At 50.3% G+C, this 24,628-nt stretch overlaps 1 protein-coding gene across 2 annotated transcripts in view; it reads left to right on the plus strand.

Moving 5' to 3' along the window:
* The first annotated feature begins 18,457 nt into the window (after positions 1-18,457).
* The window catches only part of NECTIN1 (nectin cell adhesion molecule 1), a 69,937-nt gene continuing 63,766 nt past the window's right edge, over positions 18,458-24,628 (plus strand). Inside the window, exon 1 of one of the 2 annotated variants that reach the window (XM_019663624.1) lies at positions 18,458-19,438. In XM_019663624.1, coding sequence (XP_019519169.1) covers positions 19,360-19,438 — 79 coding nt within the window. In that variant the 5' untranslated portion in view covers positions 18,458-19,359. The remainder of the gene's footprint in view (positions 19,439-24,628) is intronic. The other variant, XM_019663623.1, reaches the window with a different exon arrangement.

Consider the following 24,628-nt stretch of genomic DNA (forward strand, 5'->3'; position numbering starts at 1 on the left):
TAAAAAAAAGTTCAAGTATGTTGTGGTAGTAGCAGAATAATGGACCTTAAAAATGTCCATGCCCTAATCCCTGGGACCTGTGACTATGTTACCTTACGTGGCAAAGGGACATTGTAGATGTGTTTAAAGTATTGCCCTTGAGATGGGAAGATTATCCTGGATGGTCTAGGTGGGCCTAACCTAATCACATGAGTCTTTAAAAGCAGGGAACCTTTTCAACTGGGTTAGAGAGAGGTGTGATGACAAAAGAAGAATCAGGGATGCAATGCTGTTGGCTTTGAAGATTGAGAAAGAAGCCACAAGCCAAGGAACGCAGGCCTCAGGAATCTGTAAAAGATGAGGAAATGGAATCACCCCTAGAATCACCAGAAAGGAATGCAGCCCCTCCTACACCTTGATTTTTAGCCCAGTGAGACCTGTGGCAGACTTCTAACCTACAACTGTAAAATAATAAATTTGTGTTGCTTTAAACTACTAAGTGTGTGGTCATTTGTTACAGCAGCAATAGGAAACTAATACATATTTGTAAGCATTTAGAACAGTATCTGGCACATAGTAAGAATTCAGTAAATGTTAGCTCTTTAATATTAATATCATTATTATCATTATCATCATCATTGTTATAATACAAAGTAGAGGACAGAGACACACTGTTGCTTCCATCCCAAAGCCTACCAACCACATTTATCCTAGGCAACATCACTGTGAGTTGCTGCCTCTCCAGCGTGAGCTGCTCAGAGGCTATATCTCACTTCACTGGGTATTGGAGTCTGAGTGCAAGACAGCCAGGGGGTAGAGAACATCCTCAAAACAAAATGTCATGTGGCACAGACACACTCCCCTCATTCTCAGTCCCTTCCCTGATCAAGCGAAAGTGAGACTTTGCCCCCACAGAAACCCTGTGAGTGACAGACAAATGACCAGCCTCCTGTGGTCTCTCTCTTTTAAAGAACGGGGGTGGTGAGCACCCTGGGATTATAAATTGGTGCAGCCTCTACAGAAAACAGTATGGAGGGTGGGGTGTGCCTGCTTGGCCCAAGCACGAGGGCATGCCGGTAGTTGTCACTGCAGAGATGACAGCTCCGGAGCTTAGGTGTGCTCCATTCCAATCCTCTACTCCTGGGACTGCTGAGGAGACAGAGTGGCCGAGAAAGACTCAGCCATTCTAATGGTTTGGCATCCAAAACTTGTACCTGCTGTGCTGTGTGGGAATGAGCAAGACCTACAGTAGTCAGACAGAAGGGGGGACTTTCTCTTGTGAAAGAGCAGCAAATGACAGATAATACAGGATTTACTGCGAAGATCCAAAAGAAAGAGAAAGGGTACTTCACCTTCTGAACAACTGTGTGCTGGGGCAGGGGTGGGGGAGGGAGATGAAATGGTGTCCAGAGTCCCAGTCTATGATCAGCAGTAGGTCGCCCTCACAGAATAAGCCTCTCAGTGCCCATTCCCGCACCCCCTCATTCTCAGGCCCTCCCCTGACCACGTGAAAGTGAGGCTTTGCCCCCATAGAAACCCCCCAGCCTGCCTACGTCCCCTTTCCCCCTTCCAGAAGCCCTTTGCTCCCAGTTTTCCTCCTCAGTGACCCCATATCCTCCCTAGATACTAATGGATCCTCAGAAATCCGTCCCCACTAGATTTTCTACTTCTCAAGAGCCAATGAAGCCCAAATTGGTAGTCTCCCATAGTCTCAGTTCTAAGACCCTTCGCTTCAGACTGAGCCCAGTGTAGACACCAGGCTATCTAACAATGTCCTCAGACCTCCCCCATCTCAGGGGACAAGGGCCATTGCTCTTTAGATCCATGACAAAAGCATTATTAAACTGTAACTTCCCTGAGGGCAAGATTCACACCTGTGTATTCACCGCAGGACCTGGAAGAGTAGGCCTCCAAAACCACTTGTTGAATAAGGGAACACCCTCCAAAAGAGTCTACAGCCTTCTCAGAGGGCCCAGGAAAAAACCCAAGCCCTTCCCATCTTCTAAAGGGAAGCTTAGCAGAAAGAGCCACTCTAAGAAGATGAGCTGCTTTGGGGTGGCTGGAAAGAGATGTGAGCTAGGCTGAGGGGGTAGGGAGAACCATTGCTCTCAGGGGTACCTTAACCACAGCCCAAGGGCCCATCCCAAGTGAGTCTCCCACTGTCAGCTCAGATCTGCCTACCTCCCTACCTTCCTCTCCCACCTCCAACCTCCCTTTCTATCCGAAGTTGAGCTCTGAGCTGATGTTTCCCCACTGTTCCCTGCTCAATCGGCATTCTCAGGGCAGGTCATAGACCGTGGAACCTCTCCTTGTTCCTCCCTCCATAGTTGTTGTGCTCCATTCCCCCAACCCACCATCTCACTTTCTGATACCCTTGCCACCTCCCCTCTGATTCCAACCACAAGGAGCCAGTCTGCCTGGGGACCTTGCAGGTCCACTGCTGGTCCATGTGGTTCCTCTGCACAAATTAGAAAAAAGTACCTCTTTCTCCAGGGGGATGCATGCCCCGCCAGGGCACATGCCTGGTGAGAAGAGCATAGGGTGGATTTCAGCCCCCATCCACCTCTTTGCCAAGTGTCCTTGCACAGTACACAGTCTGCCCACCTGCACACAGCAGCCCTATTTGACAGATTTCAGGGAGTATACCCATTGAAGGGGCCTGATAGACCAACAAGTCTTAAACTCTCGTTTTACAAGTGAGGAAGTAGATACCCAAAAGGGCAGGGTAATTTATCAAAGTCATACACCCAGCTGGTGACAGATCCAAGGCCAAAATTCCCAGTGTCCTGACTCCCAATCTAGTGCTTGCTCCCTTGCCCTATTCTACCCAAGCCTCACTCTTGATGACAGATGACAAAGCCAGGACAGCAGAAGAGCTCCTGAAAGCAGTGCTTGGGGGAGCTTTCTTGCACTGATTACAAGTGATAACCTCACCCCCAAAATCTGTCTAGACATAAAACTGAACATAAAAGTCTCTGAACCATGTACCACCTAACCCTTGGCTGGTGTGGAATGAAAATACAGATCTTCTCCATTTATTTCCCACCTACCAACCACATTTATCTTGTTACGTCGCTGTACGTCCCGTAGTGTCTATGCAGGCCAGCACATCTGTCTTGGCCTAGAAGCTCCCAGAGTTTCTTGCTTCAGAACCCCTGAACACACAAGTACTCAAAAGGTGATTTTAAATTCAGATGAAGGTGAGGCAACAGCGAAGGAGGAGGAGAGGGAGAAGGGGAGGGGAAGAGGAAGGGGAAGGAAAAGGGAAGAAAAAGAAAGAAGAAGAGGACAATTCCTGGTGTCTTAATTTCTTGTCCAAGTTTCCTAGTTTCCTATAACATCACTGAGCTCTGCTTCCCAGAAAAGGTGGTGAAGGTACACACACACACACACACACACACACACACGCACGCACGCACGCACGCGCGCGCGCGCGCGCATGCACACACATGGGCTCACTGACTCTCTCACTCTCTAGGTGGTCCTTGCAGTATAATGTGGTGGCTAAGCTCAGGCAGAGTCACTTAGAGCTGTGAAATTTCAGGCAAGTACCCTAACTTCTTTGTGCTTGGGTTTCCTCTTCAATACAATGGAATAACAATAAACATGACTTCATAGAGTTTTATAAAGATTATGAGAGTGAATATACGGGCAACACTTAGCACAGTGCCTGGCTGGTAGCTGGTACTCAGTAAACATTGGCTGTAACTATACTGGGGTGCTGTTTCTTGACACCTGTCCTGGCCCTGTCTTCCTGCACTGGGGTGGAGGGAGCAGACAAGCATTGTCCAAACTGCACAGCAGTTTCCAATTCAGTATTCCAATAATCAAAGCAGAGATGAACTGCCTTGAGAAGTAGTGAGCTCCCTGTCACTGGGAGCAAGCAAGCAGAATCCAGAGGAGGATTTGGCATGGATGTGGCAAAAGTGGGGTGGGAGTGGGGAATCTCTTCCAAAGTCCCTTTCAACCCCAAGACTGAATATGTGAATAAACACACATCTCCTGGCACTCACGTGGGCACAGCCTTGACCACAAATGGGGACACACGTACAAGAGCACACTCTCCACACTGGCTTTGGGGATCAGGAAGGAGTGTTTTAAAAAAGGCAAGCCAGGAGCCCCACCCAGCCAACTCCTGTGTACACACAGGCATCCAGGTGGCAAGCAGGGGCTTTGAAGCAGGCACTAAGCAGGATTTCAAGTAGCCTGTTTCCTACCACTCCCAGTTGTCTTTTTATGGGCACCAACTGCCAGCCTACCACGCCCCCCACCCCCACCCCCCAACACCCTTACTGCAGCCTAACTCTAAGACAGGGTCCAGGCAGGGACCAGGACTGGGGGAAGATAGTAGGGTGTCGGTTCTACTTCAGATGTAGGTTGATGATAGGAAACTTGGGGCAGTCCTGACAGCCCTGGCCTCTAAAGAGTCAGGATGCCCAGAATTCTGATGCTGTGAGAGGTAAGGACCTCCCTATCACAGAAGTGAGGAAGCAAGAATTTGAAGGCTCAGAAGCACCACCTCTAGCCCAGGGTCACATCCAACTCCACCTCTAGGGGTAGGATAAGAAGAGCGATTCAGGGAATCCTTGCTGCCAAAACTGTTCCTGCCCCTGCCTTCTCTCACTTCCCACCCCACCTCATACAGTCCCCCCACACATCTTCCTCTGGGTGCTGTGTGCCATGTATTAGCCATTCTGTGGAGAGGACCAGGCACTGATAAACCAAACAGGCAGCATATTCAAACCTTCCCATCAGCCCAGGCTGCATTACTACATAGTACTTTTCTTTGCAGCAGCTGTGACAACAGTTTTTCCTTCCTAACAACATTAGCCTCACCGGTATTTAAAAGAGCCCCCCTAAGTGCCAGGAAACATCTTTGCAGGGAGAGGATACCACACACAGGGGTGGAGGTGAGGGTGGGGGTGGNTAAGCACAGGATGTGGAGAATAGTGTGGGAAGTGGAGTCAATAGAATTGTAATAGATATGTATGATATCGGGGGAGGGGGTGGGTTGGGGGAGGGAGGTAGGTAGGCTTGCCTGGAATGAACCACTTGCTGCGGATTCACCCAAAGATGGATGTAGAAATTAGGCAGGGGTCTGGGACAAGGAGCTGGAATTGCAAAGGCAGAGCTTTCCTATACCTAGCCCCATGCCTCCATTCTTCTCAGAGTGCTGGGTGCAGCGGGAGACAGGGAAGGTGTGTATGGGGGGTGTGTATGTGTGTGGGGGGCGGGGGAGAAGAATGTCTATGTGTCCTCTCCAGCTTTCCTACCACAACCTGGCTACTCTTTCAAATTAATAGCCTCTTTGGGGCTGAGGAGGGGCACCAATGACTCTAAGTGCAGGAGGAGGGGTGGGAGGTCACCTCGAGAGTACTTGCAGCAATAGGTCCCAGGGCTCCCCGGAACCTGGGAGCAGTACTCTTCCCCCTGGAGAGTCTCCACACTCCCTGGAAGTAGAGGATAAGGTCCACAGGGGCAGTGTCTGGAGCCTTCCCAACTCTGCGATGTGGGGCAGTGCCCAGTCCCACAGTTCAGTCAACACCAGGATGCGCTCTTACCCCACCCACACCCGCTAGGTGGCGCTGAGCAGTCGTGCACCTCCCGCCCCAGGGCAGCCCCAGCAGCATGGAGGAGCCTAGGACACCTGGAGGTGGCAGGTACTAGTCAAGGACCACAGAGGCGGGGGGAGGGAGATAGAAGTAGCATTCCCTCCTTCATTTATTCACTCCAATTGAATTTCCAAGGCCTCAGCCCTCAGTTGCATGTCCATCTCTTGAAAGTCTAAATGCCCTCCCCTCAGAGACAAGAGATACTCACAGGAAGTTAATCCAAGGTAACCTATGCAAAGGCCAGGTGAGAAGTACAGCTAGTGCTCTAAGCTCAGGAACAACGTGAAATAAGACACAGAACTCTGAGAGAGGTTATTTTGACCATTCTACTCTGGACTAATCAGATGGGTGAGAGGCATCCATTCTGTCGGGTACCAGGCACTGGGCTAGGCACTGAGCACTGAACTGTGACCAAATAACACAGTCCCTGTCCTCCGAGTGTTTGTGGACTAGTGAGAAAGAAGGACATCAGGCAGATAACTACACAAATAATTAACTACAGCTGTCCTAAGTGCACAGGTATGTAAAGATTTAGCAAGGAAGGTTCCACATGCACCCTGGGTCACCTGCTCCAGTCCTAACCATGGTTGGACGTGAGGAAGTTTGCATTATGAAGAACATGAGCCCACTTCCACTTGGCCCAAAGTAGACCTAGGAAACTCTTGTTAACATCCAAAACACAATCAAGGCTAGGGTAACTTTTTTCCTCCAGGTAAACTCGGAAAATAACCAACACTTACTGAGCACTTAGTTCTGTGTGCCAGGCATGGTTGATGTCTTCTCAGTGTTCATTCTATAGAATAGATGTTAAGCCCACTTCACAGAAGAGGAGACTGAGGCTTAGACAGGTGAAGGGGCAGGCCCAAGGTGTTTGAACAGAGCTAGGATAGGAGCCCATAACTGCCTGAATCCAAATCTCACACCTCTTCTGCTGTAATACACTGCTTCTGGGGCCATGTCTGGATTTTCTGTTTGGGGCCAAAGCAGGCAACAAAGAAGCCGCCAGATTGGGGCCCTCAGCACCACCTCCCATTCATCACAGCCAGCCCTTTCCCAGCATCTCTTGACCAAACTACCATATGCTTAATATTCTGCTCAGTTTCTACTCTGCTCCAACTCCAAATGTTTATCAACACATGCTGTAATGCAATCAGCTCCTGGGAAAATACACACCAGGTAACGAATGCTGACAGAAGTGTCAAACAGATGTCCCCTCCCTCCTACCCTCCCAGCCAGAGTGGCACCCCAGGAGGCTGGGGAAGTGCCTCTTGCCATGTCACCCCTCCAGTCCTGGTAGTAGAGGCCCTCATCAGGCAGCTGAAACAGTGTGGCCCAGCAGTGTGCTAAGCACGGTGCTGGGGCGCTTTCCATATCTCATCTCATCTGATCCTCATAGCAGCACTGAAAGGCTGATCTTACTACCCCCATTCTGCAGTGTAGAAACCAAGGCACACAGAGTGAAGCAGCAGCAGCAGCAGCAGAAGTAAAAGAAGAGATAATCTCAGGCTGGCCGAGTGGCTCAGTTGGTTAAGCACTCGCTCAAGAGTTTGAGCTCAAGCAACAGCAGTTCGAGTCCTGGCCCGAGCTGAGCTGCCAACAGGTGGCAGGATGGCTCAGCTAAAAAAAAAAAGAAGAAGAAGAAGAAACAATCTCTCTGCTTGTTTTTTCACCTTCAGCCCACCTCCCCTACAAGGAACGCACCTTTGAAGAAAGCTCTCTCATCACCTTTCAAAGTTGTTGGATATGAGGCCTAAGGGTCTGACCTCCATGGACTTGACAGGCCAAGTGTAAAGGCCCTGGTAGCCTGTTTCCCATTTCTGCCATAGCCGAGTAGGGTGCTGAACAGGTCCTTAAGGCTCAGCACTGAGCTTTTGCTGAGGGGAGCTTCACTGCGGTGGAGAGGGGAGAGGAGCTCTGAGGGAGGGGGCATCTTCCTTGTCCTTTTCTCTCCCTTTCTCCTAGAACCAGAGCTTAAGGCCAGCCCAGACAGAGGGGAGGGGAAGTGCATAGATTGGGGACAGCCCAGATGGGATAAGACGCCCCCACCCCAGGACCTCCAGGTCCTCCCAGGATCAGTTCCTGAGGCTGGGCAATCCTAAAGGAAATCAGAATTTTTTTCCCTCCAATGCAATCAATTGTTCCTTTCCTTTCATCTGATGGTTGTAAATGAGACTTTATGGGACTTCTAATGATGGCAGTTTCCCTTTATTGGCCTCCAGCTGGGGGTTGACTCTAGGGCATGTTTTGACCAGGAACCCAGAGTCTAGTTCCTGCTTTCCATAGTTAAGAGCTGGAAGTTGTCAAACAGGGATGAGAGCCATGGGACACTCGCACGGACAACTCAGATCTAGGTTTCAGGTCACCTCCCAGATGGCATATTTAACCTCTCTGGCTTCTGCTTCTTCAACTATAAACCTGGGATAAGAATGCCTGCCCCACCCACCTACCTCACCAGGCTGCTGTGAGGATCAAATGAGATTATAGGCCTGAAAGCCATTTGAAAAATATCAAGCAATCACCCAATCTGGTTTTGCTAGTATTATTATTATTATTATTATTATTATTATTATTATTATTATTATTATTATTACTGTTGTGATTGTGTGTAGGTAAAACTGGGAGAACAAATTATGGCAATCTGTATAAGAGAGCTTATTGGTGTACACGGGAGTATATGTACCAGTTTCGAGGAAGGATGGAGTTTTTGTGTTTGTACCTGTACTTGTAAGCACAGTATGGAGCAATGTATGTGTGTCTATGAGTATATCGGTAAATGCGCACACATTTGAGTGTCTTAATATAATATCATATTAAAATATCATATAATAGTACTATGTGCCAGGCATTTTGCTAAACACCTAATACAGGGGTGTGGGACAGCTTGGGTGGATGGGCATTATGTGAGGCTGTATATAGAGCATTTGCAACATATGCGTATCAGTGTTGGATGAATATAATGAAATGTGTGCCATTCATCTCATATAGATAGCAGGGAATCTCTCCATGTGCTTGCCTAAGTTTCAATGAAAGTATCATCATAAATGTCAGTGAATCTGAGTGTGTGCACACATGCTTGTGTGTGTACATATATGCATATGGGTGCACACCCACCTCCTATACCTGGGCCAATTGGTGTAATTGCTCATTTTTTATCAGCTGCCTGGGCTTCATGAGTCACTGACATGACCTGAGCTCATTGCCATGCAGCCATCAAGCCCACACACACATTGTGGTGACAGCAGCATGCTTGGGAGAGGGATGCCACTCTGCTCTCTTGAGCCACAGTCTGTGCTGGGCAGCAGGGCCCATAACAGGGGAAGGTACAAATTGACTACACCAGGCTTACAGCCACAGGTACACTCAACAGATGGGCCAGGCTCAGGGACCCTGGGAGCAGGAGAGACAGAGCTGGCAACTTCAGGTCCAGAGGACCTGGCTATAACAGGCTAAACCCGGTGCCTGGCCCAGGAACACCATCTTAGCACAGTAGGGGTTGGGGCTGCTGAGTGGCCAGCTGTGAATCTTCCTTGCCTCCTCACTGCCCTCAGGATTAAGTCCACAGTCCGACACTACCTGGGCACATACCTCCCCAGCCCCTTCTCGCCCTCTCCTCTTGTGCTGTACCAACCAGGCTGAACTCCTCTTCGTTTTCAATACACCCAGCCCCCTGAGCCTTCTCAAGGCTTTTCCCTCTGCCTGATTTCTCCACATGGCATCGCCTGGGGCTCAGCAACCTCTTCAGGAATGCTTCTCTGACCCTTCCTGACCTCCTAGGTTAAGGAAGGGTCCCTACGCACCTGAAGTTCCTATAGGCCCCTAGATTTCCCTGTCATCCCACTTCCTGATAGATCCTTTATTCCCTATTAGACTTTGGCCCCAGGAAGGAAAAGAGTATGTCTCAGCAGTTTATGGCTTTATTCCAATGCCTGGAATGGTATCTGGTCAAAGGTATTCCATAAATATTTGTTGAATAAATTATTGTTAAAAGCCTGTTGTAAGAGAGTGGTGACGCTCTCCATATCTAAATCATGGTGTATGTCTGAACAGGTTCTTGGTCTCTCAGATCTCAAGGCTAGGGAGAGCCAGCCCTTTGCCTACTCCCTCTCCTCTATGCCACTCCACCAATAGAAATCATCATCCCCAACAGATGTGAAGATGGTAGAGTTTACAAAGTGCTTTTGTAAAGGTCCTGGAAGTCATCAACACCATTTTACAATACAAATGAGGAAACTGAGGTACAAAGAGGTTAAAGTGGCTCATTAATAGGATGACCAACTCATTCTGGTGTGCCCAGAACTTTCACACTTTCAGCACTGAAAGTCCCATGTACTGGGAGCCCCCTCAGTCCCAGGCAAACTGGGACAGTTGGTCACCCTTCTTGTCCACAGTTAGTCATGGCAGATCCAGGACTCAAACCTCAGACTCCTCACTTTAAATCACATGCCCTCTCCCTGCTCAACTGCCTCCTGAGGTTCCTAAAAATTCAATGACTTGCCTGGTCATTGTCTACCCTTTGGATGTCACCTCCAGGCCACTTGGCACCCTCCTGGAGCACCATTCCCCAGAAGCATGTGCTCAAGGAGCACAGGGCATTCATATTAGCCTAAGTCAAATATAATTCAGAAGTTCATTTTTGGAGGAAAAGCACTTTATATAATATAGAAAAAAATTAAATCTATTATTAAAGTAACTTTACAATGATATTACAGAAAATTTTTAAGTAAAAAACTTCACCCACAAATTGTTTTCATTTCTCTACATTGCCTTGCATTTTTCTTTCTTTTTTTAAAAAAGGAGAATTTTGAGGGTTTTTTGTTTGTTTGTTTGTTTTAAAGATTTTATTGGGGAATTGAGGGGAGGGGAACAGCGTTGGGGAATCGGGGAAGGGGAACAGACAGGTAGACAAATTGCTGGGGTTTTTTTGTTCTTCAGTCTAGTTGTGGAGGACATTGCTTCACTGGCCCATGTTGGTATGATCATTGTGCTCTTCCCAGGGGAGGCAATCAGTCGCTGGTCATTGGTCGGCAGCTCACAGCGGCTCCCAGTAGCTCACACCGGCTATCAGCTGCTCACACTGGCTGCCAGCCAGTCACGTAGCTCACAGCAGCCCCCTGCAGCCCTGCTGCAGCCTACACCATCGCCAGCCACTCACAGCAGCCCAGCTCCAGGTGGAGCTGTTGTTCGCCATCTTAGCTGTAGAGGGCGCAGCGTCACTGGCCCTCAATGTGGGATCCGAACCACAGCCCTGCTGCTCAGAGCTGGTGTCCCAAGAGAGCTCTTAACCAGCTGAGCCACTCGGCTGGCCCGCATTTTTCTTTATATAGGTGCATATTTTTTTTACAGAATTGTAATGCAGTGTTATGTATCGTGCTTGTTCTTCTTTTCATTTCATATTATAGAAATCTGGTTGAGATTTTTCTCACTCTGGATCCTCCACATCACTAACATCCCTCATTAGCCCAGGTCTGGGCTCAGGGCTGCCTGCTTCCTGAGGTACTCCCTCCTCAGCAGGGATTGCTAACTCAGGGCTCCAGCGGGGTTCTCCAGGTTGCCATGTAAACACTGTCCTTGTACATATGGGCTGTTTACAGGGCAGAGGGACATAGCTTCAATCAGATCCTAAAAAGGTCTGAGGCCCAAAAAGGTTAACACCCATAGCTCTACAGCCTCCTAGAGAAGGAGGTGCAAGCTCATCTCCATGCTCCCAGGGCTGCTTTCTCTACTGGGCTTGGGCTGACCCAGGAACTCTATCCCTCCCTTACAATAAATTCCATTTCTTGGCTTCAATATGGCTCTCAAAAAAAAATCAGGTTCCTCTAAATGAGTAGTCCATCCTGATCATTATTCGGACCACAATACCTCCGCATCCTGGACCTAAAGGCACCATTGAAAGAGAGTATGGGTGGGAGGTAGAATGTCTTCTTCCTCTAAGTTCTTTTCCCTTTTGGCTCTTTCTACATCATGCACAGCTCAGGCTGAAGCCCTCACCAGCCTTTCCCATCTCCTGGTCTAAGCTCCCTGGTCCATGCAACTCCTTGTTGAGTTTTAAGTATTCCCACCCCAAATCAAGAATGCTGCCTCTAGTCACACCTAGAATTCCTTAGGATTTTGGATGTGGTGGTTCATAGGAATGTTTTGAAGGCCTTCTGACCAGAGGCAGAGAGCAGACGAGTTTACTTTCCAGAATTCTTTCTTTCTGGAAAATTGGGTGGTTCAAGATGGAACTGGGGCCTTTGTGTCATTGCTCAGAGCTCCAGGTCTCAAAGCCACAGAGATCCCTGGGATACCAGGGCCTATAAGCAAGAGGCTGACTGCTTGTTAGCCATCGTGTTACCATTTTGACATGGTAGATCATTGAACCTGCGGAGGGTGGGGGACAGCTGTGTTCAGCTGCACCATTGTCCCCAAGAGCAGTGGCAGCCATGGCACTAGAAAGGCTCTGCAGTGATCTCTGTAAGAATAACAATAATTAAATATTGCTATGCATTGTGGGATACAGAGGCACCATCATAATCACCACAGCTACCGGATGATGATAACAGTAATTAGGTGCTGTGGTTTCCCAGCTACCCCCAGGAGCACTGCAGGTTGAGGTTGGCCTATCAGGTTACAGAAGGGGGCACCCATGCCGGTGGATCCTCTCTGGGGTTGGCTAGGGCTTTAGACATACTTCCTCAATGGGATTTCTCCTCCTCCTCTCCTCTTTCCTTGCCCTCAGCCTCAAATGACTCAGGATTGGGGACTGGGGACACAGTAGTGGGTGACCCCATTCAGCATACCACTTTAATACATGTTCAAGTTTATCTTCTTTTATCAACAGATTTAAGGGTGTTGGGGAATCTTGGGGAATTCTTAATAGGGTTCCCCTCACATCAAAGTGAGCTTTATTAGTCAATTACTGAATGACACCAAGGTGCCTGGGATATGGCCTGAAGAGGAAGTCATTATTGTATTGACTTTGGGATTTTTCCAAACCCAAGAGCTGCTTCTCTAAAAGAACCTATGGAAGCTGAGGGAGGGCTTTGGAGACAATTTCCTGGACATGGCATCTTACATAGGGCTGATCTCTGTCTGGTCACTGCCCCTAACCTTGGGGTATGTGAGAAAAGTGAGTCCAAGTGCCTGTCCTTTGAGTAGGCTGTCATTTCTGCAGTCATCTAGTCTCTGAGCCAGGAGGGAATGTGGAATTCATCTGGTCTACTATCAATGCCAGGGCAAAAATCCCATCTACGGCATCCCTGATAAATGGACCTGGGCCCTTAGTCTGAAAGGGGACAGGGAGTTCATTCCATTGTCAATTCCCTAAATAGTCTTCCCTAGGCTAAATTAAAATCCACTTCCCCAACACACATGCTCATTGGTCCTGATTCTTCTCTATAAAGGCACACAGACTACAAGTGTTCCTTTTCCCTCCAGGTTTTACAAGATTGCTAAGCACACCTCCCTTCTACCTCCTTTGGATTTCCCCTTTATGAGATCTAAAGCCACCTTTATACTCTCTCTACAGGTAACTTCAACTCCTACTGCACTTCAATGACCTTATTATTAACTCCCCTGCTTTCTACCCTAAAACTTCCATCTTCACTGCTCTCTTCATCTTCCCTCCAGGCTCAAAGAAGGATGAGTCCTCTCCTTTCCAAGGTTGACCCCTCCTTCACCCTAGTTTCACCATCCACGCCTCCTCCAGAGCCTGCTCCACAAAGTATACTTTTTCACTTCTTACACTGTTTCTCCACCCTTCACTGTCCACTACCTCTTTTCCCTCTGCATAAGATGCTCAGTAGCTTTTGACTTCCCATGAAAAAGAGGGAAAATAAGCCTTTGGTCCATATCATGCTAACCTTCTCCAAGCTTCTGATCCATTTCGCTCGTTCCATCCACCACCAAACTTCTTAAAAGCATGTGGACACCTGCTGTCTTTGCTTTTTTACCTTCCATTTGCTCCTTCTCCCACCTTGATCTGGATTCTGTCCCTGTTTGGCCACCAATTCTACTCTCTCAAAGGTCACTAGTGTTTTTGCCACATTTTCTAAAGACCCCTTCTGATCCCCACCTGCTTTCTGCAGTATCAGACACTGCTGGCAACTTCCTCCTCTGTGAAATTCTCTCTTCACTTGGCTTCCATGACAACCCTCTCTCGTCAATCCTCTCTATCCTCACTGACCAATCCTCATCTGTCCATCCTGCCCACATTATTGACAGATTCATCTCCTGAAAGCACAGCTCCGACAGTCCCCAATAAGTGTTTCTTGTTCAGAAACCTTCAATGGCTCACCGCTGCCTGCAGAAAACAAATAATCATGGAATTATAAAAGAATGCAACTATATGCAATGCATAATATATAATGCAATAATATGTCAGGGGAGTTCAAATATTTTCAAGCAACAGAATCCATTAAAAAGAATCTTTCAGGGCCAGCCGAGTGGCTCATTTGGTTAAGAGTTTGCTAAAGAGCACAAGCTCTGAGCAACAGAGTCGCTGGTTCGATTCCCACCTGGGCCAGTGAGCTTCACCCGAGCTGCGCCAGAGCTGAGCTGCCGCTGAGCTGCCAACAGGTGACAGGATGGCTCAGCTGGTGAGAGCACATGCTCCTAATGACAAGATTGCCTGTTCAATGGTGGGCTATGCGCACCCACGTCTGGGACTGAACTCCACACCTTGAGTTGAGCTGCCACCCATGTGGCTCAGTGGATAGAGCATGCACTCTTAACAGCAAGGTTGCCAGTTTGACTCCTGCATGAAAAAAAAGAATAAGAATCTTTCTCAGAAAGCACATGAAAACAATATGCTCTTTAAACATGGCTCCTATGAAAGCGGGGAGTGGGGAACCCAGGAAATTCCAAGGGCCTTTCACAACACTATTGGGAAACCACTGAACAAGTTAAATTCCTCAGTCTGCAGATGAGAAAGAGGCCCAGAGAGGAAAAATGATTAGTATAAAGTGGCACAGGATGTGAGGTAGTCAATCAACACATTTTCATTAAGTGCCTACCAAGTGCCAGGCATATTCTAGGTGCTAGGGATAAAGCAGAGAACAAGCCTGACATGGTGCTGTCCTGTAGGGGCTGATTGCCCACTAGGGAATGAATCAAGTATTATAAACAACTATTGAAGTAGTTACAAGTATGCAAAGGGAGCTGTGAGAGCATGTAGGCGGAGACTCACTTGGTTTGAAGGGCACAGTGGGCACCCTGGGGAAATGACACACATAAACTGAGCCCTCAAGATAAGTAGCTGGCCAAAAAGAAAGGGAAGCGCATTGGTGCAGATGGAACAGCTTAGGTGAAGGTCAAGGAGGTGAGTTTGATGGCTAGAACCTCAGGAAAGCCTAGCAGCTCCTACTCAAAGCCCTGGAGTTCGGTGAGACAGGCTGCAGAAGCAGGTAGTCCCATAGGCCTTGTTGAGGGCTTGACACGGCCTCAGAGGCTGATAGGTGAAGGAAAGGTTCTCAGGTGTTGGGACCTGATCATTGAAATAGAAGACAATCCACAGCTAAATTCAATGTGGAATTGTGGATTGGATCCTGGAACATAAAATAGACACTAGTGGGAAAATGAGAACTCTGAATAAGTTCTGTAGTTCAGTTATGGTGTTATATACCATGCTAAGTTCTTAGTTTTGACAATTGTACCATGGTTATGTAAGATATTAACATTAGGGGAAACTGGACGAAGGACATATGGAAACTCCATACCAACTTTGCAACTCTTCTGCAAATCCTAAACTATTTCAAAATAAAGAGTTTTAAAACTACACGTGTCCCTCTGGCACTGTGGCAGAGAAAAGCAAGACTGAATGTGGAGAGAAAGATTACAGTAATAATGATGACTTAACACTTAAGCAGCTCTTCCTGTAAAGTGCTCTTCCAAGCACTTAATGTGTTTAACTCATTTAATCCTCACAACTCCATGAGGTAGATGTTATTATGTCCCATCATTATACAGATGAGGAACCTAAGCACAGAGAAGTTAAGTCACTTGCCTAAGATAACACAGCTACTGAGTGGCAGAGCTGGGGTTTAAAGATCTGAATCCAGGCAGTCTAGTTCCAGAGTCCTGAGTGCTTGACCATTACATTTTACTCCCTCCCCTCAGTGTGCACAGGCTATATACTGTCAGAGGATTGCAAGGGTCAAGCAGAAATCATGAGCACATGGACTAGGGTGATAACAGTAGAAATGGAGCAATATCACTAGCTTTTGAATTGGAATTTGGATATTGAAGAAAAGGGAACAAGCAAGAAATGACTCTTGGACTTCCAGCTTAAGAGTAGGCACCAGAACCTAGTCTCCTGATGCTTGGTCCTGTGCTGCTTCTTCCTGCCACTGAAGGAAACCTTCTAGACAGTTCACAATCTAGCTGTCCCTTTCTCTTACACATCTCAGAATGCAAAACAAACTGGATCACTTGCTGTTCCCACATAGGCCCTGACCTCTCCCACCTCCATGTCCTTGTACAAGCTGTTTCCTCTACCAAAATTTTCTTCTCGATCTCCCTTGGTCCAAATCTGATCCACCCTTCAGGGCTCAGTCAAATGTCACCTCTTCCAGAAAGCCTTCCCTACTCTCCACAATGAGAAGCACTCACTCTCTCCTCTAGATGCCAGCATGTTTTGGCTCTCTTTGGCAGTGTCCTTCCATTCTATAATATAGTTATTTGACTAGAGTCTTGACTGTTGCTCACTTTTGTATCTTCAGCACTAAGCATGGCACAATCAGTACTAAAAAAGACATCTGTTTACTCTCTGAATAAACAAACTCTATCTTATTTTCCTTTTTCCCCTTCTGGCTCCCTTTTCTGTCCCCTGCAACCCTCTACACACACACACACACACACACACACACACACACACACTTACCTGGCACACCTATGTTGATGCTTTGCATGTTTTAGGGGCTTGTTTAAAGATGATGAATGGGTGACTATGCTATCTTATTTACTTGCCTCCATCTTCTCCACCCAACCCATCCCCAGGCAGCCATGCCAAGCCCCAGGCACACCCTCTCTGGAAGCCCATTTAAGAGCAGAAGATCAAAGAAGCCTTACCCAAAGATGGAGAGGTGGGAGAACATGAGCAGGAAACAAACAGGCAGTGGTGCACCTGGAATTGCCCCTCAAACACATCCATTCAGCTTCTGCAACATGCCAAGCAGAGTCTGATAACCACAGCAATGAACTCAATTAAGCACTGGCCCTTAAAGTACTCAGAGGTCAACAGGGAGGTGTCTGGCTGCCAGACTGCGCTACCACAAATCATGATAAGGTATTGCCCAGTGTAAAAATTTCCTGGTGGCTGCCTGGCATTCGTGGATCTGTAGACCTCTCCTTTCCCCAAGTCTTAGGCTCAGGCTGCATCCAACCATTTTTGGGCCCTACTCACCCAGCTTTTCCTGGCCTTTGTGCCTTTCTTCATGCTGACTGAGCTACCTTAAATCCAGTCTCCTTAATGCCTCCCTTCTCCAGTACAAGCCTTTGTCAGACTATCCCAGAGATGACTCACTCAGCCCCTGTGGAGCACACACCCCCCCATCCCCTCCCCCCCACACACACACACCCCCTCCCCAGTGAACTGGGCACTTTCTCGAGACCCACCAAATCCTGTGTGCACATCTCTGGGACACAGCACATATTAAATGCTTGTTTATAACATCTGTTTATGTCTGTCTTCCCCTCCTTCTCCCCAACAAGACTGAGCGCCTTTAGGGCAATGACAATGTCTCCGTATCCCCAAGCCTGGCGCAGTGTTTGGTACCAAGAATGCCCAGTTATGTTTTTTAAATGTAAATTCGTGAGTATGGTAGTCTTGCTGTGAGTGCCAAATTAGACTACTGCAGTCAGAAACCAAGAGATACTCCAGGGCCACATCCCAAAGAGTGGGAAAGCTGGTGTCCTGCTTACCCACCTCCTGCTCCTCCTACTCCCAGGGACTAGAATTGACATTTTATCAGAAACAGCACTTCTCCTCTGCTCCTGCACGCTGGGCAAAGGGCAGCAATGGGCAAAGGGAGCATCTCTTGCCAGGCATCTGGGGAGAACTGGGTTCTTCTTAGTGGAAAACCCTGTCTGTCCACCTCCTCCTGGGGGAGAAAATGGGCGTAGGAGGTCCAGAGGGAAGGAGAGGGTAGGTTTAGGGGCTGTGAAGGGCTCAGAGGGCCCAGCCGCCTTGGCAGGAAGCCAACCACACCCGGATGCGGTAGGTGGTAAACGGGATGGGGCAGAGAGTGCCTGCCCTGCCATGGACACTGACTGGATGGGTCACTTTGGAGGGAATCCCAAAAATCACTCAAAACAAAGTTGCTGGCAAAGGGAGCAGAGCTCCATTTTACACTCTATTTGGGGGAGGGAAAGGGGCTTCAATTTTTATAAAAGGAACCACTGGAGGTAACAGAGATTAGAAAAGACCAGAAACCACCACAGTGGCCCCACCTTGCCCACTAACGCCCACCACCGACTTCTCTAGTAGCTTCCAGTGGGTCTCCGCCTAGCTGCCTCTCCATTCAGCGTCCAGATGATGCAGAGGAGAGGGAGCTCTGGCTACTGGGTTCTAATCCGAGCTCTGCCTCTCTCTGCCTTTGTACCCCTCGGCGAATCGCCTTAGTCTTCTTTGGGCCTTTCTTTCCTCATCTGTAAAATGGGGTCAGGATTGGAGTAGAGGGGTTTGTGGAAGCCCTTTCAGCTAAGACATTGCTAGATCCAGTATTCTGCAGACAGCACGCTTTCTTACACAGCCCCCCACCCCCACCCCGTACGCCGTCTTGACTCCACCCCCACCGAGCAGCTTCTCCCCCTGACGCCGGCCACTAGGGGTCACTGCCTCCCTTTGTCAGCGACTGAGGAGGGCGGCTAGCCCTCCCGCGCTCTCCCGGGCCGAAAGGCAACGGAAGGGGCATCCCCTGAACCAGTGGGCCTGAGCAGGACCCCACGGCCCTCGTTTAGGATCCGCCTCTGCCTGAGGCCGGAAGGTGTGCTGGGTCGGGCGGAGGCCGGGCCGGGCGCCGGCCGCGCGGTGAAGCCAGGAGGGGGTTAACGCTAACCCCTCCCCTCGGCCTGACATCACCGGGCGAGCGGGGGAGAGACTGACGCTGGGAGAGTGAGAGAAAGAGAGCTAAAGGAGCGAGCGCGGCTCCACTCCGTGCCCGGGCAGCTCTACATTGTTGCAGATCGCTGGGATCCCGCGGAGCGGCGGCGGCGGGGACGCGCCGCGTAGCCGACTGGCTCCCCTTGCGCAGAGCCTCCGAGCCCGCGCCGCCCCGGCAGCTGGCCGCAGAGCCCCACGCCTACAGCCTGGGCCCCGAGCCCACCGTGCCGCCCGCCCGCCGCCTGGGCGCCTCCCGCCACCCTCGGAGGACCGCCGGCCATGGACGCCTGCATGCTGGAGCCCAGCGGGAGGGTGTGAGCGCGCCGGGGCCGGGAGCCCGCACAGTCGGGCAGCCGGGCGCGCCGGGGGTGGGTCCCTCTCTCCAGCCCAGTTCTGCGTGGAAGAAGAGGGCGGGGACCGGCGCGAGGAGGAAAGCGGAGGAGAAGGGGGCATGACTCGTGCAACTTGCGGCGGGCATCTGCCTAGCCTCTAAGCTGCTGGCGGCCGGGGGCCGGGATTGCGGCCGCGCGGAGCCCACCCAGCCCACCCCGCCCCGGCCGACTGCTGCGGCTGACCTGGATCCTCCGAGCGCGCGCTGGCCGGCAGTGATCTGCCTTCGTCTTCCCGCTGGTTTTGGGGAAGCTAGGAGCGCTTTCCTCGCGGCAGCTCTCGCCGGACCCCAGGACCCAGATGGCTCGGATGGGGCTTGCGGGTGCGGCTGGACGCTGGTGGGGACTCGCTCTGGGCTTGACCGCATTCTTCCTCCCAGGTAAGCGAGTTCCGCCTCTGCCTTTTATTATTATTATTATTATTATTATTATTATTATTATTATTATTATTATTATTTTCCATCCGATGCCTCCCCGGGGCTGGGAGCTGGATGGAGGACACGTCTGGGTTGCAGGGAGTGAAAGGAGCCAGAAAAGTTGGGTCACGGCTTAGGTAAGGGGGGGGAGGGGGATACGGCGGAGAAAGAGAGATTGAGAAGCCAAGCTGCCTGCCCTGCAGGGAAGCAGCCTGATGCACGTATCGATGTAGCAAGAGAGCACTTTCTCCGCTCAGGTTTTCACAAAAAAATAATAATATGTAATAACGTTCTATTTATTTAATAACCAGCTCTCAACTCGGGAAGCAGTTTGGAAACGCTGCATGTTACATAAATGCAAACAATCGCCGTAATAACCGTCTCGGGGAATGAGACAACAGCCCCAGGGAGAGGGCGTCAGTCTCGGAGCTGGTGGGCTGTGGGTTTGGAGGATGGCAGGGGGGTTTCATTTCTTTCTCAGGCCCCTTTGCCAGACAGTTTAGGGCTCTCGGGCCCCTCCTACACCATGTCGCTCCACAGTGGGCGCGCAGAGCCCGCTCCTGCGGCAGAGGCAGCTTATCGCTCACCTGCGGTTCCTTTCCCGGAGGGTGAGGCCCGGCCCGCGCCGGAGCGCAACCTTCTAGCCTTGGCAGGGCTGAGCTTCTTCTCGGAACCCCGCTCCCAGTTTGGGGGGCTGTCTTCCGAGGAGGCGCCACGGGCTTCGTGCCAACCAGCTGGCTGCATGACCCACTTTCCCGAGGGTGCCCTTCCTCGAAGTACCAGTGGCCAAGGGGTTAACCAGACGCCCGACCTCGGGGGTGGCCCGCGGTGGCCCCTCTGATGGATGGGGTGGGGGCGGAGGCCGGGACCGGCCCGGGAGTATTGTGGTGGGGAATGAACTGGAAAATGCGTTTAGGAGGCAAATCCGACCGAGTCCCTTGCCTGGATTTAACCCTTTGTGTCCAGGGGCAGCTGCCTGGCTCCCACAGTGGCTGGTTTCACGGTGGCTAGCGACATCCGCGCGGGTGGAGGTGGGGGTGGGGGCTCCTGCAGCCCTCCGGGAAGAAACCTGAGACCACCTCCCTCTCTAGCTAGATAAAGATTTGGGGGCAGGGTGGGAACTTGGCTGGAGCACGTGGTCGTGGCCTTAGGGTGGCAGAATAAGGGTTCGGAGTACAAAGAGACCAGCTTCGCGTGGGGCAAAAATATTAGATCGTGCGCGCGCCTGGCAGCGACCCGGAGGAGATGTCTGCCATGCCGCAGACTCGCCGGTCAGTTTGTTTCAAGGGGCTAACCTGGCTGCTGAGTTGCTGGGCGGGGGGTGCACCCCTGGAAAGCAGGAAACTGGCCTCATTCACGTGTATACCGGGTCTGCGCTTAGCTCACTGTCAGCTCCGCAAATCTTGGGGAGTGGCCAAAGGTATGGAAAGCACTTTGTGGAAGCCGGCACCACAGTGCCCCTACCCCTGCAGCCTGTGGGGTGCTGACCTGCTAGGTGTGGGGGGGGAGGAGAATTTCTGGGGCACACAGGTGTCACTGCCCATTTCAAAGAGGCTTGACTGAGTCCCTCCCCTGCCTCGGCAGGGTAATCACGGTGAGGATGACAGGTCTTTGTCTCACACCGGACCTCCTGGAAAGCTGGCAGGAATACTTCTGACCACCGGGTTTGGGCATCTGGGAACCTTTCAATTCCATATTGCCCACACCCGGAGCCCAGCTAAAGGAGAGCTTTCCAGGAGCTCTAGTTGGTCCAGCCGGCACACTAGGGGTTAACCTAAGCCTGGGTCAGATAAAGTGGGGAAAGGTTTGGGGGAGGGGGAACAACTCATCCCCATTCTCCCCTCGTTTGGTTATTCTGTTCCCCCAGATTTGGGATGCATAGTGGTTAATTCCTGCTTTTTTGGGGGGGAGGGGGGCTGGAGGCCTACTGTACTCCTCCCCACTCAGGAAGTAAGAGCAGGAAGGTGACAGCCTCACCTGGCTCAAGTGTGGTCACTATCCCCACCAAAACTCCAGATGGAGGAGGCGGGATGCAGAGAAGGAACCACAGCTCAGAAAGGCACTTAATAAGCACTAGCTGGCTCTTGATTGATTGTAATTGTGGTGGCTGCCAAAGTATCTGGACTCATACTCACCAGGCTCCTGTGCCCAGTTGCCTGTGCCCCTGGCGCCTCTGTGAAGGGAGGCAGGTGGATATATGGTAGTGCCCATCTGACACTCGGACAAAGGCTGGTAGGTGGAGAAGTTGTCCTTCCTACACCCCCCTTTCCACCATCAGCAGACTCCCTCCTGATTGCCTGCTGCTGCTTCTCTCAAGGGACTTGCCAGGCTGATGCTCTTTTCTGGGTTCTCCTGGGCTGTGGCAGGGAGCATGGAGGGGTGCAGAGAGAAGCCTGCTGGGGGGAAGTGGGGTCAGTTGCCCCTGGAGTGTGTAATGACTCCAAAACACTCCCAATCTGGCTATTGAAGTGTAAACACAGAGTATGTTTTCAACATCACAGGCTTTACCAGGCAGGGTGGGGAAGCCCCACAGGCCTCTGAGATGACAATCTCCCTGCTGTTAATAACTCAGAGGAGCAGTCCAGTGAGACATAGGGGCTACATCCCGAAGAGGGACAGGAGGAGCCCAGGGAGGAGACAGAGAACCTGCCTTATAAGCAGGTACTCTTAGGTGGTGTCCCACCTGCACCACACCCTCCCTAATTGGCTTCCCCAAAACTTTTGTCTGGAAAGAGAACACACACCCCAGGTGTCATGCACACCCTCAGAAGAGCAGACTGGCCGCAGCACACCCCTTCTCTGCAGCCTGTGGTGATTTCCTTCGAAACTCAGTGTCAGGGCTGTTGGCTTATTTTCCTCTCCCCACTTCTCACAGACAGCGGTGTGCGTACTGGAAGGATGTTATGGCAAAACCACCTCTGCTGGCCTGGAGTTTGCAGCATGCATAAATGGGAATCTCAGTTCCTGTTTCAGAGGCAGTGCTGTGGAGAGTGTCTCAGAATCAGATTCAAAGCCTAATAATCAAGGCTGGAAGAGAGGAGGAGATACAGCAGAGCTTGGACCCAGCACGCCTAGCTGAGTGGCCTAGAAGATGTCTCTGAGCCTCAACTTCTGTGCTTATGGGACACGTGACCCTTTGGCTGATGCTGGCTGAGACTGTGATATTGGTCCCCTTCTAGGCCACTCAGTTTTGCACAGTGAATGCACCTTGTTGGCTACTGTCTGACCCAGGACCCAGTTGTATGCTGCCAGGATGGTCACACAGGCCAGAACTCTTGTGCTGATGGCTGAGCAAGTGGGCCAGGCTGGGGGGGCAGAGGGTTGGCCCCAGCTGCTATGTTTATGATCTGCCATTGTTTAGCAGCTAACTGTTCATTGTTCATCACAAACAGAAAACACCCAAGGGAGGTGTGAATGTATCTTCCATATTTCCTGATTGTTTCTTTGCTGGTTAACCTGGTAAATTGAATGGCTCCTACCTGGGGGAGGGACAGAGAAGCTATCTGTATGGTCACTTGTTTTGCTTTTTCTTTTTTTTTAACTTTGAATGTTAACCAGTGTGCCAGGCTAGAATGGATATTAGCCACCTGTGGGACTTAGCCTGTAACGTTTCTGACAATCTGCGTAGTCTTACCTTCAATATAGAGTGGGTGCATGCACACACATGTGCAAGGCTTTGTGTGCTTGTGTTGGTTATCTACAGTTTACTGTGCACATACATGCAAGCCCATGGGGACTAGGACAAGGAGGTGTATGCACTGGTATCTATGAGTCACCATGGGACTGGGACCATAAATATATATCAAATGTATATATTCTCATTTAATTGATTTCCTGTTTCTTTGCAACTAGGATTTTGTGAGTGGCTCTGAGCTTTAATAATGCCTGTGTTTATGTCCATGTCAGTGAAGATGACTTTGAGAAGAGACCTAGTATGTGCCCTTAGCCAGTTCCTTCCAAGACAGCTGCCAGGTCATTAGTGGGTAGGAAACCTGGACACTGCTTTCTTTTTGCGCTCTGCCCTTGGCTTTAGACTGGGCCTCTGCATCCTTTCAGGGAGATGCTCACCTGGACAGAGTTTTCTCTCTTGTCAGCCTCCCTGGCAAACAGAGCTCTGCTGGAACCTAGTGTTAACTCATACCTGGCTTGCCCTGAGCACTTCTTGGGATCCCTGAATGACTGGGAGAGACCTCAGGAGATAGGTTTTCAGCTACTAATTTGTCATCTTTGCTTCCTGCATGGATACTTGGGGAAAATCCTTGTCTCAGGGGAAAGATGGCATACTCTGGGCATTTAAAAGGTGTGTGAGTGTGGGCTTTGGTCCTCCATGGACAGCCCTGCAGAACCATATGTGTGCCCAGGTGGGCAACATAGATGTGCTTGGAAGCATCCCTGGTCCATGCAGCAGAAAGTGGGAGCCCTTTGTTGGAAAGGGAAGTGGAAATGAGGGGCAAGGAGTGGGGAATATAGCCATTCTAGAGCCCAGCACCCTGTGCCCAAGTCCAGCTGGCAAGTGTTTCTCCCCCATGATGCCCACCCCTCTCCACAGAGACCTGGTCTGCAGAGCCAGCAGCAGATGTGCTTGCTGGGGCAGGAGGTAACTTAAGACCTGAGCAGAGATCACCTTGCAAAGGGAATGCCCTGAGCTGTAGATAACACCCCTTAGTCCAGTTAACCCTTTAAGCCCTGGATTCTGCTGTGCTGTTCCAGGCTGGGAGATGGGGAAAGGGAAGAGATAGAAAGAAAGCACATCAAACCTAATATCTGAACCCTGACCCATTCCACAATGAAAGATGAACTCAGTACAATAGGAGAGACCCAAGAAAGACACAAAGAAAGACTTCCTGACAGCATACTTCAGGGCAGTGGATAATTCCAAAGTTTATCCTAGGGTAGGGGAGGGGGCAATAGGTATGTATTCTCAGGGGCTCATGGCATCTGTGTCTTTCAGTCTTTCAGGGCAGATCAGCAGTGACGCTAGGCCCTAGTCAAAAGGGAGTAACAGATAGCTCAGCTCCTCTCCCTACAACCTGAATATTTCCCCATCTGGGCTGCCTGACATAGTGAGACAGCAAAGTGGGGCCAGGTGTACTAGGTTTGAATCCCAGCTCTGCCAATTGCTAGCTGAGTGAACTGGTTAAGTGACTTCACAGG

Source organism: Hipposideros armiger, unplaced genomic scaffold (assembly GCF_001890085.2).
Source record: "Hipposideros armiger isolate ML-2016 unplaced genomic scaffold, ASM189008v1 scaffold_396, whole genome shotgun sequence".
In the NCBI taxonomy this organism is placed as follows: Eukaryota; Metazoa; Chordata; class Mammalia; order Chiroptera; family Hipposideridae; genus Hipposideros; species Hipposideros armiger.